The 27132-nt window shown below is 33.0% G+C and overlaps 4 protein-coding genes and 2 long non-coding RNA genes across 6 annotated transcripts; 5 read left to right on the top strand and 1 right to left on the bottom strand.

Annotated features, from left to right (window-relative positions):
- The first annotated feature begins 2870 nt into the window (after positions 1-2870).
- LOC121216263 (uncharacterized) lies at positions 2871-5264 on the top strand. The gene is made up of 3 exons (XR_005912358.1): positions 2871-2921; positions 3358-3432; positions 4969-5264. It is a non-coding gene; the product is annotated as an uncharacterized lncRNA (long non-coding RNA).
- Positions 5265-6536: 1272 nt separating this feature from the next.
- Positions 6537-7925, bottom strand: LOC121216262 (uncharacterized). Its single transcript, XR_005912357.1, has 3 exons — positions 7754-7925; positions 7616-7676; positions 6537-7449 (listed from the first exon to the last, which is right to left on the bottom strand). It is a non-coding gene; the product is annotated as an uncharacterized lncRNA (long non-coding RNA).
- A 3257-nt stretch (positions 7926-11182) lies between these two features.
- Positions 11183-12584, top strand: LOC121216261 (uncharacterized). Its single transcript, XM_041091743.1, has 3 exons — positions 11183-11310; positions 11393-11722; positions 12371-12584. The coding sequence occupies exons 1-3, from the start codon at positions 11220-11222 to the stop codon at positions 12448-12450; spliced, it is 501 nt and encodes a 166-aa protein (XP_040947677.1). The 5' UTR covers positions 11183-11219; the 3' UTR covers positions 12451-12584.
- A 2141-nt stretch (positions 12585-14725) lies between these two features.
- On the top strand, positions 14726-15862 carry LOC107960890 (uncharacterized). The gene has a single exon (XM_016897144.2). The coding sequence runs from the start codon at positions 14726-14728 to the stop codon at positions 15860-15862; it is 1137 nt and encodes a 378-aa protein (XP_016752633.2).
- Positions 15863-18705: 2843 nt separating this feature from the next.
- On the top strand, positions 18706-19263 carry LOC107960889 (G-type lectin S-receptor-like serine/threonine-protein kinase LECRK1). Its single transcript, XM_016897143.1, has one exon. The coding sequence runs from the start codon at positions 18706-18708 to the stop codon at positions 19261-19263; it is 558 nt and encodes a 185-aa protein (XP_016752632.1).
- Positions 19264-24230: 4967 nt separating this feature from the next.
- Positions 24231-26225, top strand: LOC107960888 (G-type lectin S-receptor-like serine/threonine-protein kinase LECRK3). Its single transcript, XM_016897142.2, has one exon. It carries the CDS (start codon positions 24231-24233, stop codon positions 26037-26039), a length of 1809 nt encoding a protein of 602 aa, XP_016752631.2. The 3' UTR covers positions 26040-26225.
- Positions 26226-27132: the final 907 nt, after the last annotated feature.

The raw sequence follows: 27132 nt of genomic DNA, 5'->3' as shown, positions 1-27132 counted from the left end.
TGTTGTGAAAATTTCGTGAATTAATTTTGTTGTTTGTGTGTTTAATTTGACAAAAGTATCTAATTGCATAAAATGTGAAATTTGCATAGTGTAAAGTGTTTATTTGATAGTGGCTTTTTAATGTGGGGTCCTTAAAGGGAAATTAGCCCATTTTAAAGGATAGTGGATGGTAATGGTCAAAAGTGACCTTAATTTATATGTTTTGTTTGTTTATTTTTTTAAGGTTATTTTAGTAAAAGGTTAATAAATTATTATATGTTAAAATTTAACTAAAAGAAAGCCATGTTCATCCTTGTTATTTCCGAAATTCAAAGAAAAGAAATAGAAAAAAAAACCTAGGAACATTCGGTCACTTGGAAGCTCAAATTCAAGGTATGTTTTGTTTGGTTTTTGATAATTTTTATGTTTTTGAGATCGTTACTTCGTGTTCTTCAAAACCCATGTCTTAATTTTATGAATTGTGGATAATTTTGAAATGTGCCATTGATGAATGCTTGAGTTTTATGATGCTAGTAGGTGAAATATGAAATATATTTGTTAGATTAATATGTATTATTTTGAATTTTTGATGAAATTTAGTAATTAGGGTTAAATTGTGAAAATAAAATTTTCAAGGGACTAAAATGCTAAATAAATGAAAATATGGAATTATATGGACACTAGGAATATTCACCCATTAGGAGTGTAGTTAAATTTTGTGTATTTTGTGTTTTGAGCAAAAAGGATTAAATTGTAAAAAGTGTGAAATATTAGGGGCAAAATTGTAATTTGCCCATTCATGTATTTTTAGGCTAAATTGAATAGAATGGTATTTAAATAAGCTTAATTTAAATATATTTAGATCAAGAATTAAAGAAATCGAATTTGGATCGGGGAAAGACAAAAGTGGTCGAGTAGCCGATTTATCAGTCGACGATATCCGAGGTAAGTCTATCAGCATATAAATGTCGTTAAATTTGATAATATATATATGTTACATGTTGGATGGAATTTTTATGAATATATTTGTGTATGGCCGAATGTATATTGGGCAAAGGAGCTATATTCGAGTTCGATTCGATCGAGATACGTTGTCCGAAAGTCCCGTACGAACCCTAGGAATAGATAGGATACATATGTCATGACATAGGATTTACGATATGTGTTATCGTGTAAGACCACGTCTGGGACATTGACATCGACTTGTGTTTACGTGTAAGACCCTGTCTAGGACAGTCGCATCGATATGTGATTACATGTAAGACCACGTCTGGGACGTTGGCATTGTACGAGTTTCCAATTATCCGCGTATCCTTTTTAATTCCGAATGGTTCAACGGGCAATGTGAAGTAAAGACTGAATGTGAAATTAAATTACGGGTTCAGGTATGTGTTAGTTATCTATTTATATAGAAATAAGGCAAGTGGTTATTTGAATTGATGAAAGTTCTTATTTTGACTATGAACTATGTGCTAACTTGCTTGAACATAAATGTGATTTAGCCTATTGATGTATTAGTAATAATGAAAGTGAATATATATATAAGTATATGATTGATTATGTTCGGCCATAAGGTATAGGTATATGATGTTCAAATGTGATTTGGTAGTAAATGATAATTTAAATTTGATATATGCATATTCAGCCTTTATAATAAAATGTTAATATGTAATTGTCGATAATTATAATTTTTGCTTATGACTTACTAAGCTTAAATAGCTTACTCTGTGTGTGTTATTATTCACCTTTGTTTTATAGATTTTGGAGTCGCGTTACGAGCTCGGGGATCGTCAGCAAGAATTATCACACTATCGACAATTTTCTTCGTTATTTTACTAAGTTAATTTTGTGTATGTGGCATGTATAGCATAGATGGAATGTTGATTTTGGATTTAGTACTTGTAAATGTAATTAATAGCCATGCGAAAATGGCTTATCTTCTTTTGATCGAGTTTGGTGTCTATGCATATGGTCTTAATGGTCATTGAACTGGAGTTTATAATTATGCATATTTGATTATGGTATAAGCTTGTGATACGAAATTAAACATGATTTATATATAGTTTGAACATATTAAATTTGATTAAGTGATTAGTATATGTATAATAGTTATGCATTGGATGATGGATTTATTTGGTTATGAGTTGAACTAAATTACCGAATGTATATATAAATATATATATATATATACATATTTTGATGTTTAAATGCTGCCCAATTTGTTGTATATACGCTGTCCAATTTTGGTGTAAAAATGCTGCTCAAATTGTTGTATATATGCTGCCCAAATTGTTGTATTTATGCTGTCCAAATTTTGGTGTAAAAATGCTGTCCAATTTGGTATATAAATGTTGTCCAAATTGATAGGGTAGTATTAAAGTTTCGTTAAGAAATTTTAATGTTCCGATGGTTAATTGATTAAAAAGATCGAATTAAAAAAAAGAGTATTTCCGGGAATTCGTTCTGATAAATCGGACTCGTAAATATTTATTATAAATATTTACGAAGTTAGTTGTGCAGTTAATTAAGTTTTAATTAAGTGAATTTGTCTAAATTGAGGTTAATTATGAAAGAGGATTAAATTGCAATAGAGATAAAAGTTTAATTATAGATTAAAGAAAAATTAAAAGGACCAAATAGAAAATTATGCCTTTTTCTAAAATTGAGGCGGCATAAGAAAAGAAAAATCTGAGATATTTTTAATTTAAAATATATATTATATTATACATGCGTAAGTAATAAGTATGTTTTTATATTATATTATTATAAATATATTATATTATATTATATTATATTATATATATATATATATAAGACAAAAGAAAGAAGAGAAAAAGAGAACAGAAACAGAATTGAAAAACGAAACAGAGAAGAACAGGGGAGAAAGAAAGAAAGAAAAGAAAAAGGGGAAAATTGAGGTTTCAAGGTTCCAAGCTCAATTGGTAAGTTAAATTAAGTCATTTTCTTATAATTTTTTAGTTTTTGGAATCCTAAAACAAAGTATTATTGGATTTATGTTGAAATTTTGTAAGATATTTTATTTTTAGACATGAGTTATGTTGAATTAATTGATGAATTAGAGGTTAAAATGATTGAATTTCAAGTTAGAAGTTAGTAAAGGATTTAATTGTAAAATGAAGTGTAAGTTTTGAATAGTAGGGACTAAATTGAAAGAATCCCGAAATTAGGGATTTATGGTGAAATTGAAGAGCTAAATTGAGTTTATAGTAAGAATTAAGAGAGAATATGGAGTTAGAATGAGAAAATAAAATTAGTATTGATAAATGATTAAATTAGAATTTAGGTAAAGTTTAGGTATAAATGGAAATATTTTAATGAAATTGTGTATTAATGATTTTTAATTGTTTAATTACGTAGCTAATGTCGTGCAAGAGTCATTGTCCGAGAAAGGAAAGGAGAAGGTGAACAAGGAGTGACTCGAGAGAAATTTCGGTTAGTATTACCATAATTCGAATTTAATCATTAATTGATAAATTTTAAATTAATATACATGATAAACAAATTGAGGTAAGTATCACGATTGAATTGAATGATAAATACATATTGTTATTGAATTTATTAATAGCAATTGTTGAATTTTGAATAATATGTTTAGTAAATAAAAATAAGGTGAATATTGATATGGAATTGTATGTGAATTGAATGGAAATTACTAGTGATATAATTTGAATTAAAAGATTTAATGTGGTATTGAAATGTATGTTGAATGTAAAATAATTAGTGATTTGAATTTGTTTGGAAAATGAATTAAAATATGAATTGAATAAAAGTGAATTAAATTATGATTATGTGTGAATATGTGAATTGTGAATTGATATGTGAATTGGAAATCGAGATATGAGATTTGAATATATGTGAATATGTGAATTGTGTATTGATTGAAAAGTGGTTTGAATTGAATCGAAGTATGATTATATGTGAATATCTGAAATATGTATTGGTATTGAATTGTATATTGATTTGAAAGTGGGAAGTGAATCTGAGTTGAATTGTGATTGAATCGAAAGTGAATTTGAAATAGAAAAATGATTTGAAAACCCTATTAACTAGTCGGGCTGAGTCGAATATAGTTGGCATGCCATAGGATTGGAAGTGTTTAGGGATACTTCGACCTTGAGTCGATGAGACACTGGGTGTCATACTGTTACTTCGGATAGATTCAATGAGGTACTGGGTACCAACTTACTTCGGCTTGACCGATGAGACACTGGGTGTCACTTTATTGCTTCGAACTATCCGATGAGGCACTGGGTGCCATTCTGGTGTGTTTGGTTGGATCCGTGTATCCGCTAAGGTCCGAGTCAAGTTAATAGGGGTAAATAAATAGTTTTGATAATATAAATTTTATTGAATGATCTTGAATATGAATTGAAATAAGATATTAAATTGAGATATGGAAATGAAATGTATGAACCATGGGTTCAAGAAATAGATAATGATATAGTTCATGAAATGGTTTTGGTAGTATGAGATGATGTAAAAATATAAGTAAAGAAAAGCAAATTGAAATAGCTATTGTTGAGAAATGAGAAGTGAAAATAAAATGATTTGAAATAGTGAAATAATATGTGAATTTAATTGAATACAAATTATTGAAATTTATTTATGGATTTAATGTATAAATTGAGTGTTAAAAGATTATAAGTGTAAAATTGAATATAAATAGAAAGGATAACGAATGAGTTGATGAAATGATTTTGTATAGATTGGAATGAGTTATTAGAATGAGATGTTGAAAAATCCAATAAAATTTAGATAGTGAAACAAGGTATGAAAACAATTAAATATAAGATTGAAATATTGCTTATTGTTATTAATGATCAAGTTGATTTAAAGTATGAGACAATTAACGAATAATTGTAGACATAAATTAAATGTATATAAATTATCGATTAATGTTATTAATTTTAATTATGGTAATACCACTGAGTATTCCTATACTCAGCGTACGGTTGTTTCCGTGCGCAGGTTAGTAGAAAACCAGTGTTCGGTTCAGCATCCAGAGCAATCCCGACCTCAAAGATATTTTAGTGATGTACTTTTCTTTTGATAACGTGGCATGTACCTAAGTGATGTATAGGGATTTAGTTATTTCGTATGTTTGTAATTATGATTTTGCTATAGAAAGATGTGTAAGTATTTGATGATGAATGGTTGTTTAAATGGTCAAGGATGAAGATGTTTGTTGTTATAAAGGTCTAGGTGATAAATTATGTATGGAAATCATGAAAGGGTAAAATTTTGCAAAGAAACAGAATTCAGGCAGCAGCAGTGATGTAACTTTGAAAAATCACCTAGGATAGTATAAAATTAATTAGAGGGTGAATAATATATGGAATTAAAGCTTGTTGAGTCTATTTTCATGGAAAAATAACGGTTTAACAAAAGGAATTTTATATTTTGAGATATGAGAACTTTAGTGAGACAGGGTCAGAACTGTTTTTGGAGTCCCCTGTTCTAAGTTTAGAAAATCATTATAAATTGCACAAAAATGGTTATGAGTTGTAGTTTATATCTCTAGATTCCTTATTGAGTCTATTTTCTGTAGAAACAAGTAAGAACTTCATATGAAAATTCTACAGTGAGAAAACTTATTTTTAGTAGCAAGAGGTCAAGACAGTCAGGTGGTGAAACAGGGGAGACTTTAACTAATAAACTGTACTAATTGGCTGAACCAAAAATTCTGAAAATTTTACGGTAAGTAGATATATGAGTCTAGTTTCAGGGAAAATTTACTTCTGTAGCTCAAGTTATAATTAATTTAGTAACTACTGCGCGATTGGACAGATTTGCTGTAAATAGTAAAATAAATTTTTAAACCAAATTTTTTTGCTCCGAATTAGTAAGATAAGCTAAGTAATGTCTCGTGCTCGACTCTGACAACGGTCTCGGGTAAGGGGTGTTACATTTTCCATATATTATTTTTTTTAATTTCATAATGTATTATTTTGTTTTTTTTATGTTAATCTAGTATCATTTGTATACATTTTTATGATTTTATCTTATAATATATTCTTAAAACCTATTTTTATATATTTCTAACTTTAAAGATTTATACAATAATATTTTCATAATTCCATTTCGTATATGTATATACAGTTTATATTGAGTTATTTTATCATACATATGTAGATACATCGAAATTATATATATTTTTCCTATTTTCTATGTATAAATATGTACTTTATTTCTTTTAAATATTCTATTTTATTTTACTTGTTTTAACTATTACACATATTATTATATATACTATTCATATTAAGTCTTTCATTTCACTTGTATTACTTATTTAAATCAATATGTATTGTTTTGTATACTACTTATTTGATTTTCTTCTTATGCAACATTTAATTTAAAATTCATGTGTATATTATCTTTTTTTTTTAAATTCTATTTTTGATATTTCAAATTTTCATGTATATTAATATTTATTTTAATTCCTTTTTATATACATATAATTTATTATTTATACATTGATGATTTCAAATGTTTTATCTTTCATGCTATTTATTATTATTATTTTGTTTGGTGTTTCTTTAATTAACTTTCAGTTCATTTAGCTTTCTAATGTTGATATTAGTATTTGCGTAATATGTAATATGAAATTACGGTACTCATGTGTTTTGTATTTCTTACTTGTACTTATTGGTTGTTTGTCATTCATTAGCGTACATTTTAGCTTGCGAATTATCACTTCGTGTTACACGTTATCGTTCATTCGCATTTTATTTCGTTTAAAAGGTTGCATTTGTTTTAAATATTGAAATTGTTTTATCTGTAAGTTTTCAAAATACTCGGTATCCAAGATTCTCGAGAAGATTGTGCCCTAACTTATTAGGCTTCAATTTTTCTGTTGAATTTAAGCAACCGAGTATCCTTTTTTCAATTCAAATGAAAAAATTTCAAATCAAAGCTTATCTCGGGAATTCAAAACGTTGTGTCCTAACTCATTGGATATGACCTTTTGATATCTCGAGACGAGGTTTTTAATAAAAGCAAACTTATATATCGTTTTTGGAACTTTGAGGAATTGTGCCCTAACTTACGGGGTTTCGATTTCTTCATTGAACCAAGGTTGTCAAACATTTGTGGTTTTCAAATACACGTTCAATAAAAGTTTTTTTTAAAGGTTAGCTTATGCTCGGGAATTCAAATATTGCATCCTAACTTACGGGATATGACATTTTGTTGCCTCGGAGGAGAAAACCTTTCTACATATGTTCAAATTTATACAAATATTGTTTAAAAACATGTTATTAATAAAAGGGGATCGTTTTTTAATCTTTTCGAATTTTCGACATTCGACTATAAGACATTAATAATCAATTAAGACATTAATATTGTTTAAATTGTTTCTCTCTAAATTCTCCTTTGTTTCTGGTCTCCATCTTCTTCTTTCTTCTCGCAATTACCCCTTCTTCTTCAAGTGTTCTTTACTAGTCACTTATTCTGTGACAATTTAGTCATTCAATCATTTTACGATCATTATGATTTTAGTTTTAATAGCTTACACATTACAGAAAACAAAAGCATAAAAAATCAGCAGTATAACAACAAACGAGAGGTCAATTCGTTCTAAAAGTCGAAAATTAAAGAGCTTTCTTCAGTAACTTACATGGACTCATCATCAGGGTGCGCAACAACCAGCAAGACATTTTTTGTGTGCAAAGGTGTACCTGGTTTCAATGGGTAAATAAATATTAATTGAAACAAAATCAACAGGTAAAAGAAATCTGAAAAAAAATGGAGTTACCTTCATTTAAAAATGTGGTTTTGAATGGGAGAAGAAAATCTTTCAAAGAGAAGCTACCCAGACGATGGAAATTGAAATAATGATAAAAATCAATCCCATAAGAGAGACAAACAAAAATATACATAAAAGATTAAGAAAAAGAATCAATTATTTATATAATATAAGGTTTCCCGGTGGGAGAATGAAAACAAAATGGCTTAAGTAGATCTTTTCTGTATAATTACCCAGTAAAAGGGACGAGATTATTGTCATTATTTGATTTCCGTTAAATTCTGCTATTAGTCTCTGTACTTTGTAAAAATTGTATATTTAATCCTTATACTTTTATTTGACATTTTAATCCCTGTATTTTTTTTAAATTTTCAAATTTTCAAATTTCAGTCATCAACAAACAGTAAATGTTAAATTCATTATGTAAAGTTCTGCTATTTCTAAAATCTAATATTTCAAACATATTATCATATGAGTAATCCCATGTTAGCTTGTTATTTTCAAACATTACTCACTAAAAATCCAATTAATGGATTAACCACTATCATTTGCGTTAAAAATCAGAAAAGTATAGTATCCAATTGGAGAAAATTGATTAAATCTATGGTTGCACGCTTAGTATAGACTAATAATTGAATTTAACCAAACAGATTTAATAGCTATCGTTTGAGTCAGCACTAAATTTTAAATTTTGTAAAGTACAATGACTAAAAGTGATCAATTTGAAAAATACAGGAACTAACATTGATCAAATAAAAATATAAGGACTAAATCTATAACTTTTACAAAGTACTGGGATTTTAGCAACTAAAAGATACCCAATAATGTCGTTCGAATTAATCGTAACATAAGCACAAATAAAAAAAAATTATTATAAAGGGATAATACTAAAATAAGCCCTCAAAATATACTGAAATAGTCAAACAAGACCCTATTCTTTAATTTGAAGAAATTAAATCCTCAAACTGTTGTTTTTTCAGGGCAATTTACCAATAAAAGCCCATTTTTGTAAAAAATTACCGAAATGGGCCCTTTATTTAATTATTTACCGGAATGGTCCATTTTTCGCGAAATCGCGTCCACGTTAGTGCGATGTCAGGATATGCGTCAGGAAATCGTGTCCACGTCAACGCGCTTTGCTTACGTGGACACAAATTGCGCCTACGAGGACGCGATTTGCTGACGTGGATGAACAATTTATGTTTTTTAGCTTAGAAAACTTTGAAAGGCCATAACTTTTCGCTCGGTTGTCCGATTGAGACGATCTTTTTTTTGATTTCGAATAACTTTTTGAGATCTACGCACTGACAAACTGCCGAAGGCAGTTTGCCGCAGTTTTTGTTGAAAAAGATCCTTTAATTGATTAAAAAAATAAATGCAACAAGTACAAAAAAGATTCAAAATTGTTACCAACAAGATTGAAACTTGAGGTTATGTTTGAATATATTGATGTAATATTACATTAATATATTAATGTAATATTGAAGAGTTAATTGATTAAAAAAATGCAACAAGTACAAAAAAGATTCAAAATTGTTACCAACAAGATTTGAACCAAGGTACTAAGGGAAAAGAGCAAGCATCTTAACCAACTGAGCTAAACTAATTAATTGACATATTTTAAAAATACTGTTATTATCTTAATTATATTACTTACGTTCTAACGATTTATCGGACCTATTCCATACACGTGTCAAATCAGAAAAATAGTACAACAATTCTGTAAAAAAAATCCGGTGTTTACTTCAAATAAATAAGGAAAATAATGATTTGAATGTTTCAAAATTCAATTTTAAACCGAAAAAATCAAAATTTAGGGGCAAAAAAGGATCTTTTTCGACGAAAACTGCGGCAAACCGCCTCAATCGAAAAGTTATTCGAAATAAAAAAATAGTCTCAATCGGACAACCGAGCGAAAAGTTATGGCCTTTCAAAGTTTTCCAAGCTAAAAAACATAAACTGTTCATCCACGTCAGCAAATCGCGTCCTCGTAGGTACGATTTGTGTCCACGTAAGCAAAGCGCGCTGACGTGGACGCGATTTCCTGACGCGTATCCTGACATCGCGCTGACATGGACGCGATTTCGGGGAAAATGGCCCATTCCGGTAAATAATAAAATACCGGGCCCATTTCAGTAAATTTTAAAAAAATAGGGCTTTTTTTGGTAATTTACCCGTTTTTTCATTTCTTCATAAAAAAAATCTGATTTGGCATCTAACACAACATAATATTGTACTTTTTAATTTATAACATATTGCCCTAGGGTGGGTTTGGATGGGCGATTGGTGCGGTACGATGCGTTTAGCTTACTTTTTGTCAAACGCTACAGTATCGCTATAGTATCTAATCTCACCACCATCGCTGTTTTTACACTAACCGCAGGTAAACGCACCGCCTATCCAAACTCACCCTTAATTTCTAAAAAGTTTCTTTTTTTTGGTTTTTAAAATTTTATGCTTAATTGTTAACCTTATTAAATTTTTTTATTAAATTCAAAAATAATATTTTAAAATAAAAAAAATTTACTTAATAATAATGTAAATAAAAAAATAAAAATGCAGTTTGAATTTTCCCCAAATAAAAGATCACAAATAAAATAAATTAAACAAAAACTTTCAAGCAAATTACTCTAAAATTGAAATTAAATTTGCTTTATATAGAACAGGGTCAATCCCACGTAAATTAATTTATCTAATTTTGTATTTTCTTACAACCAAAATGTATCGCTTCTTTGCTCACGAGGCATGCCAACATATATGAAATAAAAAGGGATTAAATTTGAAAAATAATTAAATAAAAAATAAATAAAATAAAAACGAAATTTATTAAAACTGAATAAATTGTATGGACGACGCTCTAGTTTCAGACTCGATTTTGATTCCAACTTCGAATTGATCTTTGATATCAGATCTTCTCCTCCAATTGATAAGTCAATTATAATGATCGATGAAACGTATCATGCCACTAGCCTTTCTGTGCGTAAATTAATTATGAGGACACCCAACAACTAACTCTTACACTTAGCTGCTACATGTCTTAGCTTTATTTTTTCAACGTTTGTCACCCCAAACCCAACCCCTTGGCTATGTGGTCAATGGTCCCTTTCCTTGTTTCTTTATTTTAGACTCCATTTTAGGATTTAAATTTGAAATTAGTGAGAGTTGAAACTTTTTTAAAAGAAGTTTTTAAAATTTCATATATTGGATAACTAATTGGTTTTTTAATAACTTAAAATATTATCTTTTATACTTTACATTTTGTACTCTCTATTTAAAAAATACTCCTAATAAACATATCCTTTAAAACATGAAAATTTGCAATTTTATTAAAGTTAGTGCATTGATGATGGAAGGGGAATATATATATATATGAGGGAAAATCAGCTGCCAGAAAGGGTTGACCTATATCTTAACTTTATTAATACACGCATATATCATAATAATTAAATTAGTTTTCCATGTTCAACCTAATAAAATGGCAAAACCCAGAAATCTTTTCACCTGCTGCTCTCTGCTAATGGCAATTATGTTTGGTTTTTCTTCATCAGTTCAATTAAATGACCCTGGTATACTTCCAGTTTTATTGTTTTTTTTTATGTTTTAATCATATTGGGTTTTTGTTTTAATATCTGATAGTTTCTTCCATAGATTGGTACTTCTGGTTTCCCCTCTATGCTTGTGCTTGTATTGTCAATCTACTAAATTGGAGAGTCTCAGCAAAAGGGTATATCAAACATGTTGCAAAAGTGGCACTGTGTCTTGGAGTATTGTTGTTTATTAAGGTTGTGGTTGAAGGTTATGTAAGAAAGATAGCTGGATTGTGGTCATTAGATTTGGCTGAGAGAGTTGTTAGGGAGAAAACAGGGAGTTTGTTGGTTATACTCTCCATGGTTTTGCATTTGGTATGTTTATCAGAACCAGAGGATCTTAAGCAAAGAAAGACGAGGAAAATTGTTGGAAGAGGTGTTGTTGCATATGGTGAGTGATACTAAAACCAGTTTTGTTTTCTATTTGCTTAAATCATTTTTTGAGCTTCCACTAACTATTCTCATGTTGGGAAGCTGAATTTCTTTTTTGCAAGTTAGGCTATAAAAATGGTAATATTTTTAATATGGGAGCTTGAACTTTTTTATGTCTAAAAAACTTGGCAATTTTTCCTACGTTAAGGCCTGAATTAGGCAATTGTTCCCATATTAGGGCCCAAATTAGACAATTGTTCTCACATTGGGGCTTGAACTTTTTTTTGTCCAAGTTAGTCTTTGAACTCGACAATTGTTCCACATTAGGGCTTGAACTAGACAATTATTCCTCCATTGGGGCTTGAACTTTTTTTCCAAGTTAGTCCTTGAACTTGCCATTTGTTCTCGTATTAGGGTTTAAACTTGACAATTGTTTTCATACAAGGGACTGAACTTTAGAGTTTCAAGAAAATTTCAAGGATTAACTTGGAAAAAAATTCAAAGCCTATATGGGAACAATTGCCGAGTTCAAGGTCTAACTTAGATAAAAAAAATTCAGACCCCGATGGGAAAAAACAACCAAGTTCAGGTCCAAAAAGTAATTTAACATTTTTCCATTTGCTTTCATTTCATGAACTTTCAGCTTTCGAGTTTAATTCTTACACAGGAATGGCAGGCTTAGTGGCATTCAGTTATGGGCTTCCTTTTGTGTTCTTTGTGATTCAGAAAGGGGAATTGAGCTTCTAAAACATTAGATTTGGTGGATTCTATTTATTTCTGGGGTTTAATGATATCCATATTTCTGTTTGTTTCTCGAGAAAATTTGCTTATGACTCACTTGAAGTAACTACATATGACAGTTTTGTTTATTTTACTAAATGTATGGATGTGATCATGATTAAGTAACTTAATGAAGATAAGGCATAGTAGGAAAAATTGTTCAAACTTTATACAACAGAGAGCATACTACAGAGATTAGAGAAAGTCACAAAAAAGGCAAACTACCAGAAAGAGGCAATTCATGCATTAAAAAGAAGAAAAAAAAACTACCTTCTAACATTCCTAGGCTAAGCTATCAACCTAACAACTGCGATGGACTATAAAAAGAGAAAGAATTCGACAGATAATTATATACAGTTATTATCAAGTTATCAAGTAATAAGTAAGTAAAAGAGTTATCATCTCCATAAGAACTGTATATGTTAATAAAATATTGTAAAATTAAGAATTTACAAGTTGGTAAAAGAAACATAACAATTTGCGTGATAGATGTTAACATCGGAACACGGGCAATCTGGAGAATGGGTCTCAAGCTGGAAACCATAATGAATTGGAGTTCAAAAATAATGCTGAGAAGTCAGAAATTAGGAATATTGCTTGTTGGTTAGTTGTTGGGTTAGGTTCATTTAAAAAGGGTGATGTCAGATTTAAACAATATGGAACAAAGCCACTAACAGACCTCCAGGAAAGAAAAGGGAATGAAGGCAGGAGATCCTTTAAATCGTTTACAAGTTATATCTCAGTGAATTTGATGGAATTTGTCAAAATTAAGAATTTGTAAAATAGTTTCGAGATTCTCCTCTTATAAGGTCTAATAATTTTTGCACTAATTTTTTTTTCATATCTTCAACTGATATATTTTTATTAAATCTTATTATTATTTGTTGGTGACATTTAAATACATATATATCTAACTGTTGTTAAAATTACTCCATTAAAATAAGTGCATACGAAAAATTGATTATCCATCGTTAATACTAAATTTATAAAGAATAATTAAATTTCTCAAAATTATTTGAAAAAAAAAAGATTATCATGTAAAAAAAAATACTATAGTAATCTACTAACCTTACGAATTCTTGTTTGTTTTCTCTTCTTCTACAAAAAATTTTTCCTCTTTTCTTTTTATATGCTAAACCGTTCAAAAAAACATCGTTTAAATAGGGTTCGATGTCGCTTAACAGCGCTCCTCCACTCTGGATACTGCTTGACACATGTCCTCTACTTGGGTCTTGCCGGACACATCTCCACCCCAACCCGTATTTTAACCCGATTTTTACCCGTATATTATTAAAAAATACCAATGTCATCATATGCCTACCCTTTACCAATATATATATATTTTTTAAGTTCATAACAGGCTAATGTTTGGCTGATGGTGGTGGCAAAAAATTAGGGTGGTGGTGCCATCTTGACAGGCACCAACCCCGGACATAGTAACATTCATACCATTTCTGTAATTAATCAGATTGGGATGCCATTTAAGATATATATATTTTCTATACGATTGGGGTAAAAAAGCCGATTTTGTTTCTTTCCACCAGGGTGCGTGAAGAAAGAAAGAGAGGAGTTATTACCTTCCTGGAAATGGAAGCCTTGTCGACTAGCAGCTTCTTGACATTAACAAACATGGATTCTTCTCCTAATCCAACAACACTGTTTGAATAGCAGGGCCAATTGCAGAAGTTAAGTGTATGTAATTCCAAATTCTGCTTTGAGATAACCGACTTTTGATTGCTTGCTCTCTCATTGAGTCGTGTCTGCTATTTAAATAATTAATTTTGTCCAAAAGAAAAGAATCATGCACATAAAGATAATTTACAGTAAATAAAGAGAAGTTTTTATTTTTATGTACTTTATAAAAAGAAAAATCGTATAAACTATTATTAATCTTGATTTAGAAAGATTTAGTTTTATTTAAGTTAATAAATGCATATAATTTATTTTAGCTCTTATCATATAATTTATTTTTATGTAATGGCCTGATGGTCAATGGTGTTCACCGCTTCAAGTGTTGTCTGGGCTTAAGCCGGGTTTGTTCTTGTTACTGTAATTCAAAAAAAAAAAGCTAATTTGATTTTTTTTTTTAAAATTTGTAAGAAACCTAATCCTACTCTTATTCGAACTAGAAGTTACTTTCTAACCAGAATTAAATTCATCCAATTAATATATATATATAAACACCCTAATTAATAATCTTCACTGTAATTAACTGCATATTCTTCTTTTTCTCAAAAGATTGATGGCGTCTTACGATTTTAGCGCCGATATTTTATTTGAAATCCTCTCGAGGGCTGATTTGAAAACAATGAAAAAGTGTAGGGTTCTTTCGAAAGAATGCAAGGATCTCACTTACGAATCTAATTTTATGCGGCTACATTCTCAAAGGACATCAACAATGGTGGGATATTTAGTTCAATCTTCGAGACTATTTGGTCAATTGACTTCGGACTTGGTGTCAGGACTCGATCCAAAACCAACTCAGGATTTACTTAATTTTTTACCCCAACCTGCTTGGATTGTAGCAACGGTCAATGGATGTTTGGTTTTATGCACTCCGGGAAAACGTAGAGATGACCCGTTTTATATTTGTAAACCAACTACTCAACAGTGGGAAGTTGTTCCGTCTCCAAATCCTCGATTTTGGACGGCTAAGATAAGCATGTTGGTCCTCGGATCGAACCCTTTATGGTTCAAGATTGTCCGACTCTCCGACAGCCGCGACGACACTATAGACCTCGAATTGGACCTCGATTCAGAATGTTCCAACGAAGAAGATAATTTCAATGTATGTTCCAATGAAAAATCATGGCATTGCGAGATATTTGATTCCAAGAGTTGGGAATGGAGACAATCAGACGATTTAAAATTAACACACAACGACTATTTCGAATGCAATCAAGATGTTTCTGCGTGCGGCGCCCTCCATTGGCTTGTGTTCAACGACAAACAAGACAAGTACACCATGTTATCTTTCGACGTAGACAAAGAGGAATGGGCAATGACTTCACTGCCGGACTCACTTCGTGGAAACGATTATTGTGATCAGATCACCCCTGTGTCATGCGAAGGGAAACTCGGGTTGATCCATCTTAGACAAGAAACTAAGATGCTAGATGTTTGGATTTTAAACTATGAAAAGATTTGGATTAGAAAACACACCATAAATTTGAAAAGCTTACACGAAAAGGTTCCTCTGCCTCGTTCTCGAATTCATTCCTTCTACGGTGTTGACACTCTATTTATGGTGGATGTCGGGTCGGTGTCTTTTTATAATTTCAGGACTCGTAAGTTGAACAGGATAAGGGTTGGTGGATGGATTAAGTCGGCATACTTTATTCAAACAGATTCTGAACTTGTTAAGCTAAAGCCCGAGTAATATAGATTAGTTCTAAAAGTTTAAAGGTGTATGTATCTTTTACTGTTGTATTGTTTAACATTTTCTGTTTATCCACCAAGACAAATACTAAATTTTGTCGAGATTTTGTCGTGATAAAACCCTAAATTTTTTTCCATGTCGTTTTGCTTCTTATCTTTTTGTTTTTGTCTAGCGGTCGTGTTAGTCTCTAGATTAGCTACCGCCACTTTTTTCTCTTGCCCATCAACCTTTTTTTTTTCTTCTTTTTCTCATTCACTCCATGCGTATTCTCTTTGAAATAGTGTTTGTCACTAAACTAACTATAATTACGACAAAGGCAAGTGCACCTATCGAACAATAGTATAGCTATGGTGAGTAGGGAATATCGTATCCACGAGGACTAAAAGTACTAGTAATTACCGTTTTTCTATTATTTAGCCGACAAATTAGAGTGATAGTTTTTAATCTAAAATTACTAAACTAATCTAACTAAAAACTCAACAGAGAATGAAATAGGAAAATAATTGAAGATAACCAATGAGAAAGACAATACCCAAAAAAACTAATATTTCGCAAAAGATTTTCGATATCAAGTACTCATATATTGAATCATGATTAAATTCGTAGTCAAGTTGGATTAAACCCCTAAATAAAACTAACATTTTTTTATTTACAAATTTTGAATTTGTGATTTTGTTCATTGAGAGACATTAAATTCCATGCTTAATAAATTAACCTGACTGACTTTAATTGGGAAAATTGACCAAATCGAACCCATTTTGATTCGGTCTGTTTTTTTTGTTAATCAATTTTGGGTTATTGGGTTGGGTTATTCGATCGAACTGACTTTGATTTGGTCGTTTTTTCTCTAAAGAGAATTGATTGTATGACATTGTGATTTTACATTATCTTTATCCTTTCCAACTAGGAAGAAAAATTTAATTTATCATTCTCCTATTGGAAAGGGATAGGGATAACGTGGATTCACTGTTTCATACAATCATTTCTCTTTATTATTAATATTTTTATAATTGTAATAAATATTTATTATTAAAATATTAATATTGGATATTTTTAATAATATAATATTATTTAAAATTATTATTTTAAAAATTTATTATTAAATAAAATTGAATACTAAATAATTTATTAAAATAATAATTTATTAATATAAATTATTATATGATTAGATATAAATAATGGAATATGTAAGTTTAATAATATTGAAAATCATAATGTTTTATTAATTTTAAATATTTTAAAAATAAAAATTTATTATTAATATAATAATATTAAGCTTAACTTAAATTAATTTTTATATAAAAAGAAAATCACCAGATTTTTTACTAAAATAATACAAATTTTTTTAAAAAAAAAACTAAAATAGTATACTTTTTTTATTTACCAAAATGGTACAAAAAACACAGTTAAAAAAAAAAGCAGAAATATGGGCCTACCACAGGCGGCACCAAAGGTGCCTGTGGCAGAGGCGACACCAACATGTTCGTATTTCGGTCCTTTGTTCGTATTTTTTCCCGGATTTTATTACTGGATGATATTTTAAAATTTTTTATAATTGAATAACAAAAAAATAAATTCCATCATATTTAAATGATTTACCGTAAATTTTAATTTTAAAGACCAAGTAATAGATTATCATTTGCAAAGTCATCTGTTAATGCTAAAGCCCCACAGCTTTGGTCGATACTCGATAGTCAAGATAGGTGTGAGAGAAATCGAGAAAAGAAGAAGAAAGAGCAAGAGATTTAACCATTTTTAATGGTAAAGCTAAACAACTTGCCTGCTTAAAAAAACTCAAAAATGTACTTAAGTCATTTTCTATACACTTATGTACAAAATAAATTTAAATATAAATATTTTATCATTCCACCTAAAAAAAGCAGTTTTACCATATAAAATAATGCATTATTAAGGGTTATTTATATACAAGTTGTTTGAGTAAAATTTAAAATATAATAAAAATTTGAGACCTAAATAAAGTAAGTTACAATTGTAGACATTAATCAAGAAACAAATGACAAATTAAGTAATGGGGTGAAGCAATAAAAATATCATGAAGGTTGAAATTGAAAATTTGTAATTAAACTATCACCGGAGTAAGGGTGGATTAAACTTAACATGGATGGAGCACTGATAATAATGCTCTGATTGGACGGGTATTTAGAGATGCCAAGATGAAATGGTTGTATGGATTTTCAATGATAGCGGGCAAGGGCACGATTTTTTGAATTGAAGCAAGAGCCATGCTTGAAGGTTTGTGCAAAAGCATGGGTAAAAGGTTATAAGCAACTCGAACTAGAATATGATAATGCGCTTTTAGTGGAGTCTTTACTAGAGTGTGGCGTTGCCAATAGTTGAATTACGATTAAATAACTTGCTCAAATGAGATTGAAAGATTAGAATTCGTCATATACCGAGAGCTCAAAATGTAGTTGCCAATCGAATGATCAAGTGCGTGAATAGATATCTCTCGATTTTGATGTTGTTTGAGAAACTCCTATCTCTAGTACATGAGATTTTACTGTCTCATAGTGATACCTTTACATGGATTTAATTAATTTTTCATGTAATCGTATAAGTTTTTTTCTAAAAAACAAATTCTAAATGAACTGAAGTAATTGTGCCTAGACCTTAGCTGTAGCCAATCGATGATTGGTCGCCTTTGGAATCAACGCGTATGACCTACTTGTCTACGACGAAATTTCATCCTGATTACTATACTATCAGAAAAGTAAGATGGAAAATTCATTCAAAGTATTGACTCTCAAAACTCATTAAACCATATATATGTATAACGAAATGCTCTGTAATCTATAGGGATATTGTACCTTTTAGCCTCAGCCATGGTCGCCATTTCATTTCTTTTCCTTGTGTGTTCCTTTTCCTTTCATTTGCATGCAGTAGCTCAACCAAGGAACTCCACTATACGTTTGGGCTCATCTTTGACACCCAAGCCCACCGGCAAATCCACATGGCTATCCCCTTCTAGTCTCTATGGCTTTGGGTTTTATCCCCAAGGTAAGGGCTATGGTGTTGGGGTTTTCCTTGCTGGAGTTCCTCAAAGGACAGTAGTTTGGACTGCCAACCGAGATGATCCTCCTCTTCCAAGCACTGCTAGCTTGGTTCTTACAACCGATGGAAGGCTCATTCTTCAGTCACCGCCAAGACGAGACGTATACATCGTCCCCGATGCTTTTCAGAAAATTGCTGCAGCTTCGATGCTTGATACTGGCAATTTCGTTGTATACAACTCTGACGAGGACAGGATATGGCAGAGCTTCCAATATCCAACCACTAGCATTCTACAAGGACAACCTCTCTCAGCTGGGAAGGAGCTGGTGTTGGAGCAAGAGGCAGCAACAGCAAGCTTCAGCAGAATGCTTGTTTTGCAAGTCTCGTGACTTGTAGGAGAAACAAAGCAGAAAACTCAAATGGATTTTTTAAGCAAAACTAAAAATGGAGAGCATATGGATGAAAACTTGTTGAATTCATTCCTCAAACTTCAAAATGGCCCAAAGCCAATACATAAACAAGTTTACAATCTTGACAAAACAGTAGGTTGACCTAAACTTCACCTACTACCACTAATACACATAGTAACTTGTGCTAATTAGCTTGAACAAATAAACAAAGCTGATTTATCAACTCAATCAACATCAAAATTACATCAAGCATAAACCTAACATAGTTATAAAGCAACTAAGTTACATTACTCTAACTTAAAATTACAAAATGAAACATAACAGCTTGCTGACTAGGTGAACCAGCAGCTTCTGCATGTAGTGCCTTTGACAGTCTTGGTTGCTGCATGCTGACCATAACTTTAATACTCCTCCTTGGTTAGCATGTTGCAAACTCCCGTATTAGCTCTCAGGTGTTGAAACTTGGAAACACTTAGTGCTTTTGTTAAAATATCAGCAATTTGCTCTTCAGAACTGCAATGTATCAGCTTAACAACATGAGCTTGTTCCATTTCTCGAACTGCATGAAGTTTGATGTTGAAGTGCTTGGTCCTTCCATGAAAAACAGGATTCTTTGCAATAGCAACTGCTGATTGGTTGTCACACATTATCTCAGTTGCTTCCTTTTGCTCATGATTGATATCTTTCAAAATTTTTCTAAGCCATATGGCTTGATTGACTGCTGCAGCAGCAGCCACATATTCCGCTTCTGCAGTCGACTGAGCCACTACTCCCTGCTTCTTTGAGCTCCAGCAAATCATAGCAGAGCCTATGTTGAATGCATAACCTGTAGTGCTCTTCATGTCATCCAAGGAACCAGCCCAATCACTGTCACAATATCCAACTAGCTTCAAGTTCTCAGCCTTGGTAAACTGCATTCCATAGGACAAAGTTCTTTTGATGTATCTTAGAACCCTTTTTGCAGCTCTAAAATGACTTTCATTTGAACAATGCATAAACCTCGAGAGTAGACTCACAGCATACATTATGTCAGGTCTAGTAGCAGTCAAATACAACAAACATCCAACTAGACTTCGATAGGTTGTTTCACAAACCTTTTCATGCTTGTCTTGGCTCGAGAGTTTTTCTCCAACAGCAACTGGTGTGCTGGTTGCTTTGCAATTCTCCATTGAGAATTTGTTGAGAACCTTCATAGCAAAGGTCTTTTGACTTAGCCAAATCCCATTCTTAGCTTGGTTCACTTCCATGCCTAAGAAGTAAGACATCAATCCCAAGTCTGACATTTCAAAGTGCTGTTGCATTTTGACTTTAAAGCTGCTTAGCATCTCATAATCTCCTCCTGTCACCAGTAGGTCATCGACATATATTGAGACAATGAGCTGAGTTTCAGCACTAGTTGATTTAACATACAGAGTTGGCTCGCTAAGACTTCTTTCAAATCCTTGACTGGTCAGATAGCCATCTATTCTGCTATACCAGGCCCTTGGAGCCTGTTTCAAGCCATACAAGGCTTTGTTGAGCTTGTACACCATTTCTTCCTTGCCAGACACCTTGAAACCTTGAGGTTGCTCCACATAAATCTCCTCTTCAAGGAATCCATTCAGAAATGCTGATTTTACATCAAGTTGGTGTATCAGCCACTGTTTTTGTGCTGCTAAGGCAACTAGCAGTCTGATAGTGTCTAGCCTGGCCACTGGTGCAAAGGTTTCCAGGTAGTCTGACCCATACCTTTGACTGAAACCTTTCACAACCAATCTAGCCTTTAACTTGTTTAGGCTACCATCAGCATTGTTCTTTACTCGATAAACCCATTTGACACCAATAATCTTCCTGTTTGTTGGTTTATCAACCAGACTCCAGGTCTGATTCTTTTCAATCATTCTGATTTCTTCAATCATTGCTTGCTTCCAGTCCTCCTGGTTTTCTGCTTCTTCAAAGCAACTTGGTTCAACAGTAGCCACTTGTGCTCTTTCATAAACATCAGCCAGTGATCGAGTGCCTCTGATTGGAACATCATCTACATCCATTTCAGGTGTGTTTTCATCATTTTCAACTTGGTCCACTGCGAGATCTTCAGCCACTGCCTCTGGTTCAGCCTTCTCCCAATTCCAGTGTCCTTTTTCATTGAAAACAACATCCCTGCTAACCAATATCTTGTTTGTAGCAGGTTCTAGGATTCTGTAGCCCTTCTTAACCAAGCTATAGCCGATCAGGATCCCTGCTTGAGCTCTTTTATCTAGCTTGCTTCTCTTCTCAGCTGGAACTTGTGTGTAGCACAGACAACCAAAGGTTCTGAGATGAGCCAGTGATGGCTTAAACCCAAACCAGGCTTCAAATGGAGTCTTTTCAGCCAGAGCCTTGGTTGGGAGCCTGTTTTGGAGATAGACTGCTGTGTTAACAGCTTCAGCCCACAGAGTTTTGGGCAAATTCTTCTCAAACAGAAGACATCTTGCCATGTTCATCAAGCTTCTGTTTTTCCTTTCACTGACCCCATTCTGTTGGGGTGTATACACATTAGTCAACTGGTGTTTGATACCTGCTTCTTCACAGTAGGCTTGGAACTGAGCTGAGGTGTACTCAGTTCCATTATCTGACCTCATTGCTCTAAGTTTGCAACCAGACTCAGTTTCAACAGCAGTTTTATACTTCAGGAACACAGATGGAACTTCTGACTTCTGTTTTAGAAAATAAATCCAGCAGTATCTTGTTAAGTCATCAATAAATAAAATAAAGTACCTGCTTCCTTTGAGAGACTCAGTCTTCATTGGTCCACACACATCTGTATGCACAAGCTGGAGCTTCTCTGATGCTCTCCATGTTGTGCTTGTTGGAAATGGCAATCTTGCCAATTTTCCTTGCTGACATATCTCACAAAGCTCATCATTCTTCACTGAATCGATGAAATTTTCTGCCAGACCTTCATTGACCATGCGGGCTATAGATTTGTAGTTTGCATGTCCAAGCCTCTGGTGCCAGAGTCTCGAGTCATCAGTGGAGGCTATGCAGGCTGAATGTGAGTCATTTGGCCAGTCTACTTCAAAACATTTATCAGTCATGGTGACTGTTATGAGGTTTGATCCACTTGGATCAAAAATTTGACATTCTTTCTCCTTGAAAACAACTGAGTAACCTTTCTCAAGTAGTTGAGTTATACTGAGAAGGTTCCTATCAATTTCAGGTACCAAAAGTACATTTGAAATGATTTTGCCACCTGTAGAGGTATGAATCAGCACATCTCCTCTTCCTTCAGCATTGATTAACTGACCATTTCCAATTTTTACTTTGGTTTTGCAGGTTCTGTCCAGGGTTTTGAAGATAGTTGCATCTGGTGACATGTGGTTTGTGCACCCACTGTCTAGAAGCCAGCCCTTTGAACCCTTTTTCTGATTTGCTGTACATGACACAGCAAAAACATGTTCTTCTTGATCACTGCTTTCTTCAGCTACTCGAGCTTCTACCTTTTGTTGCTGAAATTGATTCTGTCTTGGTTTGCTTCTATTCTTGCAAACTTTTTCAGCATGGCCTTTTTTCTTGCAGTGTTGGCATACTGCATCTGGTCTAAACCAGCATCTATCTTCTGGATGACCAGCTCTTTTACAATGTCTGCAGAGTTGGTCACTGCTCCTAGCAGCATCAGGCTTAGGCCTGTTTTTCCAGAACTTTTTGCCTTTATGAGTTTTGATGCTCGAGGCTTCTTTGGCTTGAAAAGCCCCTTCCTGGTGCTCCTCTTGTCTGCTGGCTCTTCTTTGCTCTTGTGCATACAAGGCATTGATTAGCTCAGTTAAGGAGATAGTTGTCAAGTCCCTTGAGTCTTCGAGGGATGAAATTTTAGCTTCATACCTCTCTGGTAGAGTGGACATGACTTTCTCAACCATTCTAGCTTCACTGAATTGCTCTCCTAGGAGCCTTATGCTGTTTACAACAGCCATAATCCGATCTGAGTACTGCTTAACTGTTTCTTCCTCTTTCATTTTGAGATTTTCGAAATCTCTTCTCAAGTTGAGCAGCTGTTGTTGCCTTGTTTTCTCAGTCCCCTGAAATTCTTCTTTCAGCTTGTCCCAAGCCTCCTTTGGTGTTTCACAGGCCATGATCCTCATAAAGATCACATCTGTCACACAATTCTGTATGCATGACATGGCCTTGTGCCTTTTTGTTCTTTCATCAGTGTGTTGCCTTATTTGAGCAACTGTTGGATTAGCTCGAAGAGGTGCTGGCTCAGCATCTGAGTTGACAACTTCCCATAGGTCGAATGCCTGCAGGTAAGTCCTCATCTTAACTGCCCAAATGTTGAAGCCCTCTCCATTGAAGACAGGTGGTGAAGCTGGTGAAAAACCTGATGATGCCATCATTTTGATGTTGAACTACAACAGGTCCTCTAAGAATACGGCTCTAGATACCAATTGTTGGAGCAAGAGGCAGCAACAGCAAGCTTCAGCAGAATGCTTGTTTTGCAAGTCTCGTGACTTGTAGGAGAAACAAAGCAGAAAACTCAAATGGATTTTTTAAGCAAAACTAAAAATGGAGAGCATATGGATGAAAACTTGTTGAATTCATTCCTCAAACTTCAAAATGGCCCAAAGCCAATACATAAACAAGTTTACAATCTTGAAAAAACAGTAGGTTGACCTAAACTTCACCTACTACCACTAATACACATAGTAACTTGTGCTAATTAGCTTGAACAAATAAACAAAGCTGATTTATCAGCTCAATCAACATCAAAATTACATCAAGCATAAACCTAACATAGTTATAAAGCAACTAAGTTACATTACTCTAACTTAAAATTACAAAATGAAACATAACAGCTTGCTGACTAGGTGAACCAGCAGCTTCTGCATGTAGTGCCTTTGACAGTCTTGGTTGCTGCATGCTGACCATAACTTCAATAGCTGGTCTCTAGTGTCTCGGAAACTGACCAGTCAACTGGTATATTTCGTCTTAAGATGCAGCATGATGGAAACTTGGTACAGTACCCTGTGGACACTCCTGACACAGCACCTTATTCTTATTGGTCATCCTTTACAGATGGCAAGGGAGATAACATGAGCCTGAATCTCGACAATGATGGTCATTTGTACATGCTCAATTCAACAAGCTTCAACATAAAGGATCTAACCACAGGAGGGTATGATGATACAAATAGAACAATTTATCTGATGAAAATTGATTCCGATGGCATCTTTCGACTCTATTCTTACAGACTCGATCGGAACGGCAATCGATCAGTTATATGGTCATCTACATCAGACAAGCGTGCACCCAAGGGTCTATGTGGGCTTAATGGTTATTGCGTTGATGTAGATAGCGAAGCTAATTGTATATGTCTTCCAGGATTTGCTCCAGTTATAGAAGGAAATTTCACTGCTGGCTGCGAGAGGAATTTCTCCAGCGACAGCTGTAAAAACGATGATGGGAAAATCCAGTATACCATTCAGGCAGCTGAAAACACTGTATGGGAAGATACTGGATATTCTGAGGTGACTTCAACAACCAGAGAAGAATGTGAGACAGCATGTTATGAGGATTGCAACTGTGAGGCTGCCATGTTTAATGATGGAAAATGCACGAAGCAAAGGCATCCTTTGAGATATGGGAGAAGGGATCTTAGCAATTCAAACATCGCTTTGATCAAGGTAGGTATATATTCATCCATTAATGAACCAAGAAAACATGCTGATGAACCTAAAGATGGGAATGGGAAACTTTTAATCATTGGGCTTTCACTGATTGGTTTTTCAATCATGGTGTTGGTAATTTCTGGGGCTTTGATTCTTTGGAGTCGTGTTTTCAGATACAAAAGGTTTTCTACAGACAGCAACATAAGATTGTGCGAGAACGTTACTCCTATTTCGTTTAGTTTTTCAGAAATCGAGGCGATGACTGATAATTTCCAGGAAGAAATCGGGAAAGGAGCATTTGGGACCGTTTTCAAAGGGACGGTAATGTTGAATGGTTTAACAAAATTTGTGGCAGTGAAGAGATTGGACAACATATCAGACCAAGGCGAACGAGAGTTCCAAAACGAGATGCGAATCATTGGGAGAACTCATCATCGAAACTTAGTTCGACTACTAGGATACTGCCATGATGGAGCTAATAGGCTCTTGATATACGAGTACATGATCAATGGATCACTTTCCGATGTACTCTTTACACCTGAAAGACGACCTTGTTGGATCGATAGGGTGGAAATCGCTCGCGACGTAGCTCGAGGTCTCCTCTATCTTCATGAAGAATGCGAGACTCAAATAATCCATTGTGACATCAAGTCTCAGAACATACTAATGGACGAAAACGGGCAAGCGAAAATATCCGATTTCGGATTGGCCAAGTTGCTAAAGCCAGACCAAACCAAGACCTTCACTGGGATCAGAGGAACAAGGGGGTACGTTGCACCAGAGTGGCACAGGAAACTACCGGTGACAGTGAAAGCAGATGTTTACAGCTTCGGGATCGTATTATTGGAGATCATATGTTGTCGACGGAGTGTAAATTGGAGCCTCAAGGACGAAGAAGCTATCCTTGAAGAATGGGTCTACGATTGTTACCAAGCCGGTAAGGTAGGGAAGATAGCAGGGGAAGATGAGGAGGTGGATATAAAACAACTTGAAAGGATGGTGATTGTAGGACTGTGGTGCATCCTGGATGAACCAACACTGCGCCCTTCCATGAAGAAGGTACTGTTGATGTTGGAAGGGACAGTTGAGATCCCCATACCTCCCTGCCCAACTTCATTTTTCAGTTCTATTTAGTTGTGTCATGTATTTTAGATATTATATTTGCTTCGCAGTTTCCTCTTTATTTTGTATTTCCTGAAATTGATGATTTCTTGTGCAAGATCATCTCCAATAAATCAAGCTTGTAATATTAATTAACCCCCAACGATTTGGTCGTTACTGCTACTGATTGTAATATTAAAACGACTCATTGCCGGATTATATGAACTTTCGAACTTGTTAAACAATAAGGTTTTTACCATTAGAGGCAAAAGCAAAGGAGTACAAGATGGATGTGTTCCCACTTTTTAAGTTCCCTTGTTTGCAAGGACTTTTCAGAAGAATGTTTCCAATGTGCACTGTGTTTCCACGGGTGCGTTAAACAAAGATTAAATTTTGAAGTTAGTCCCTGAACTTTGGGAAAGTTATGTATTTAGGCTCTATACTTTAATTTGATCAATTTTAGTCCCTATACCTTTCAAATTTTAAAACTTCAATCGTCACCAAACAATTATTGTTAATTCATTAAGTTAAAATTTGCCATTTTCAAGATTTAATGCGCCGCACATATGTCATATGTGTAAATGCCATATTAGCTTGATATTTTCACATAATACTCAGTACAAATCTAATTAACGGATTAACGACTATTATTTACATTAAGATTAAAATTTCAAATTTCAAATTTCAAAAAATATAGAAACTTAGAATAATCCAATTAGATAAGATGGACTAAATTCGCAATAGTATGCATAGTACAGAACTAGTAATTGAGTTTAATCAAATGAATTTGGCTAATATTATTTGGGTTAAGACTGAAATTATAAAATTTGAAAAGTACAGGACTAAAATTGATCAAATTAAAATATAAGAGCTAAATCAGTAACTTTCACAAAGTATAGGGACTAATAATAAAATTTAACCTTAAAACAAACACAAGTGGTTCCAAAATATTGACAAAAGTTGAGCCTGAGAAGAAAGAGAAACTGATAATGTGGTACCACAAGACTTGAGTCTTGCATTGACGTATTTTAAAGGATTAATTGGTGTTTAAAACATTTCTATATTTTATAAAAATATTCACTCAACTATTAATTGGTTTTTATTTTCATTATTCAGGTTTAAAATT

This window comes from Gossypium hirsutum, chromosome D04, assembly GCF_007990345.1.
Source record: "Gossypium hirsutum isolate 1008001.06 chromosome D04, Gossypium_hirsutum_v2.1, whole genome shotgun sequence".
Taxonomy (NCBI): domain Eukaryota; kingdom Viridiplantae; phylum Streptophyta; class Magnoliopsida; order Malvales; family Malvaceae; genus Gossypium; species Gossypium hirsutum.
The sequence above is the reverse complement of the archived record's forward strand: the minus strand, read 5'-3'. Positions and strand labels throughout refer to the sequence as shown.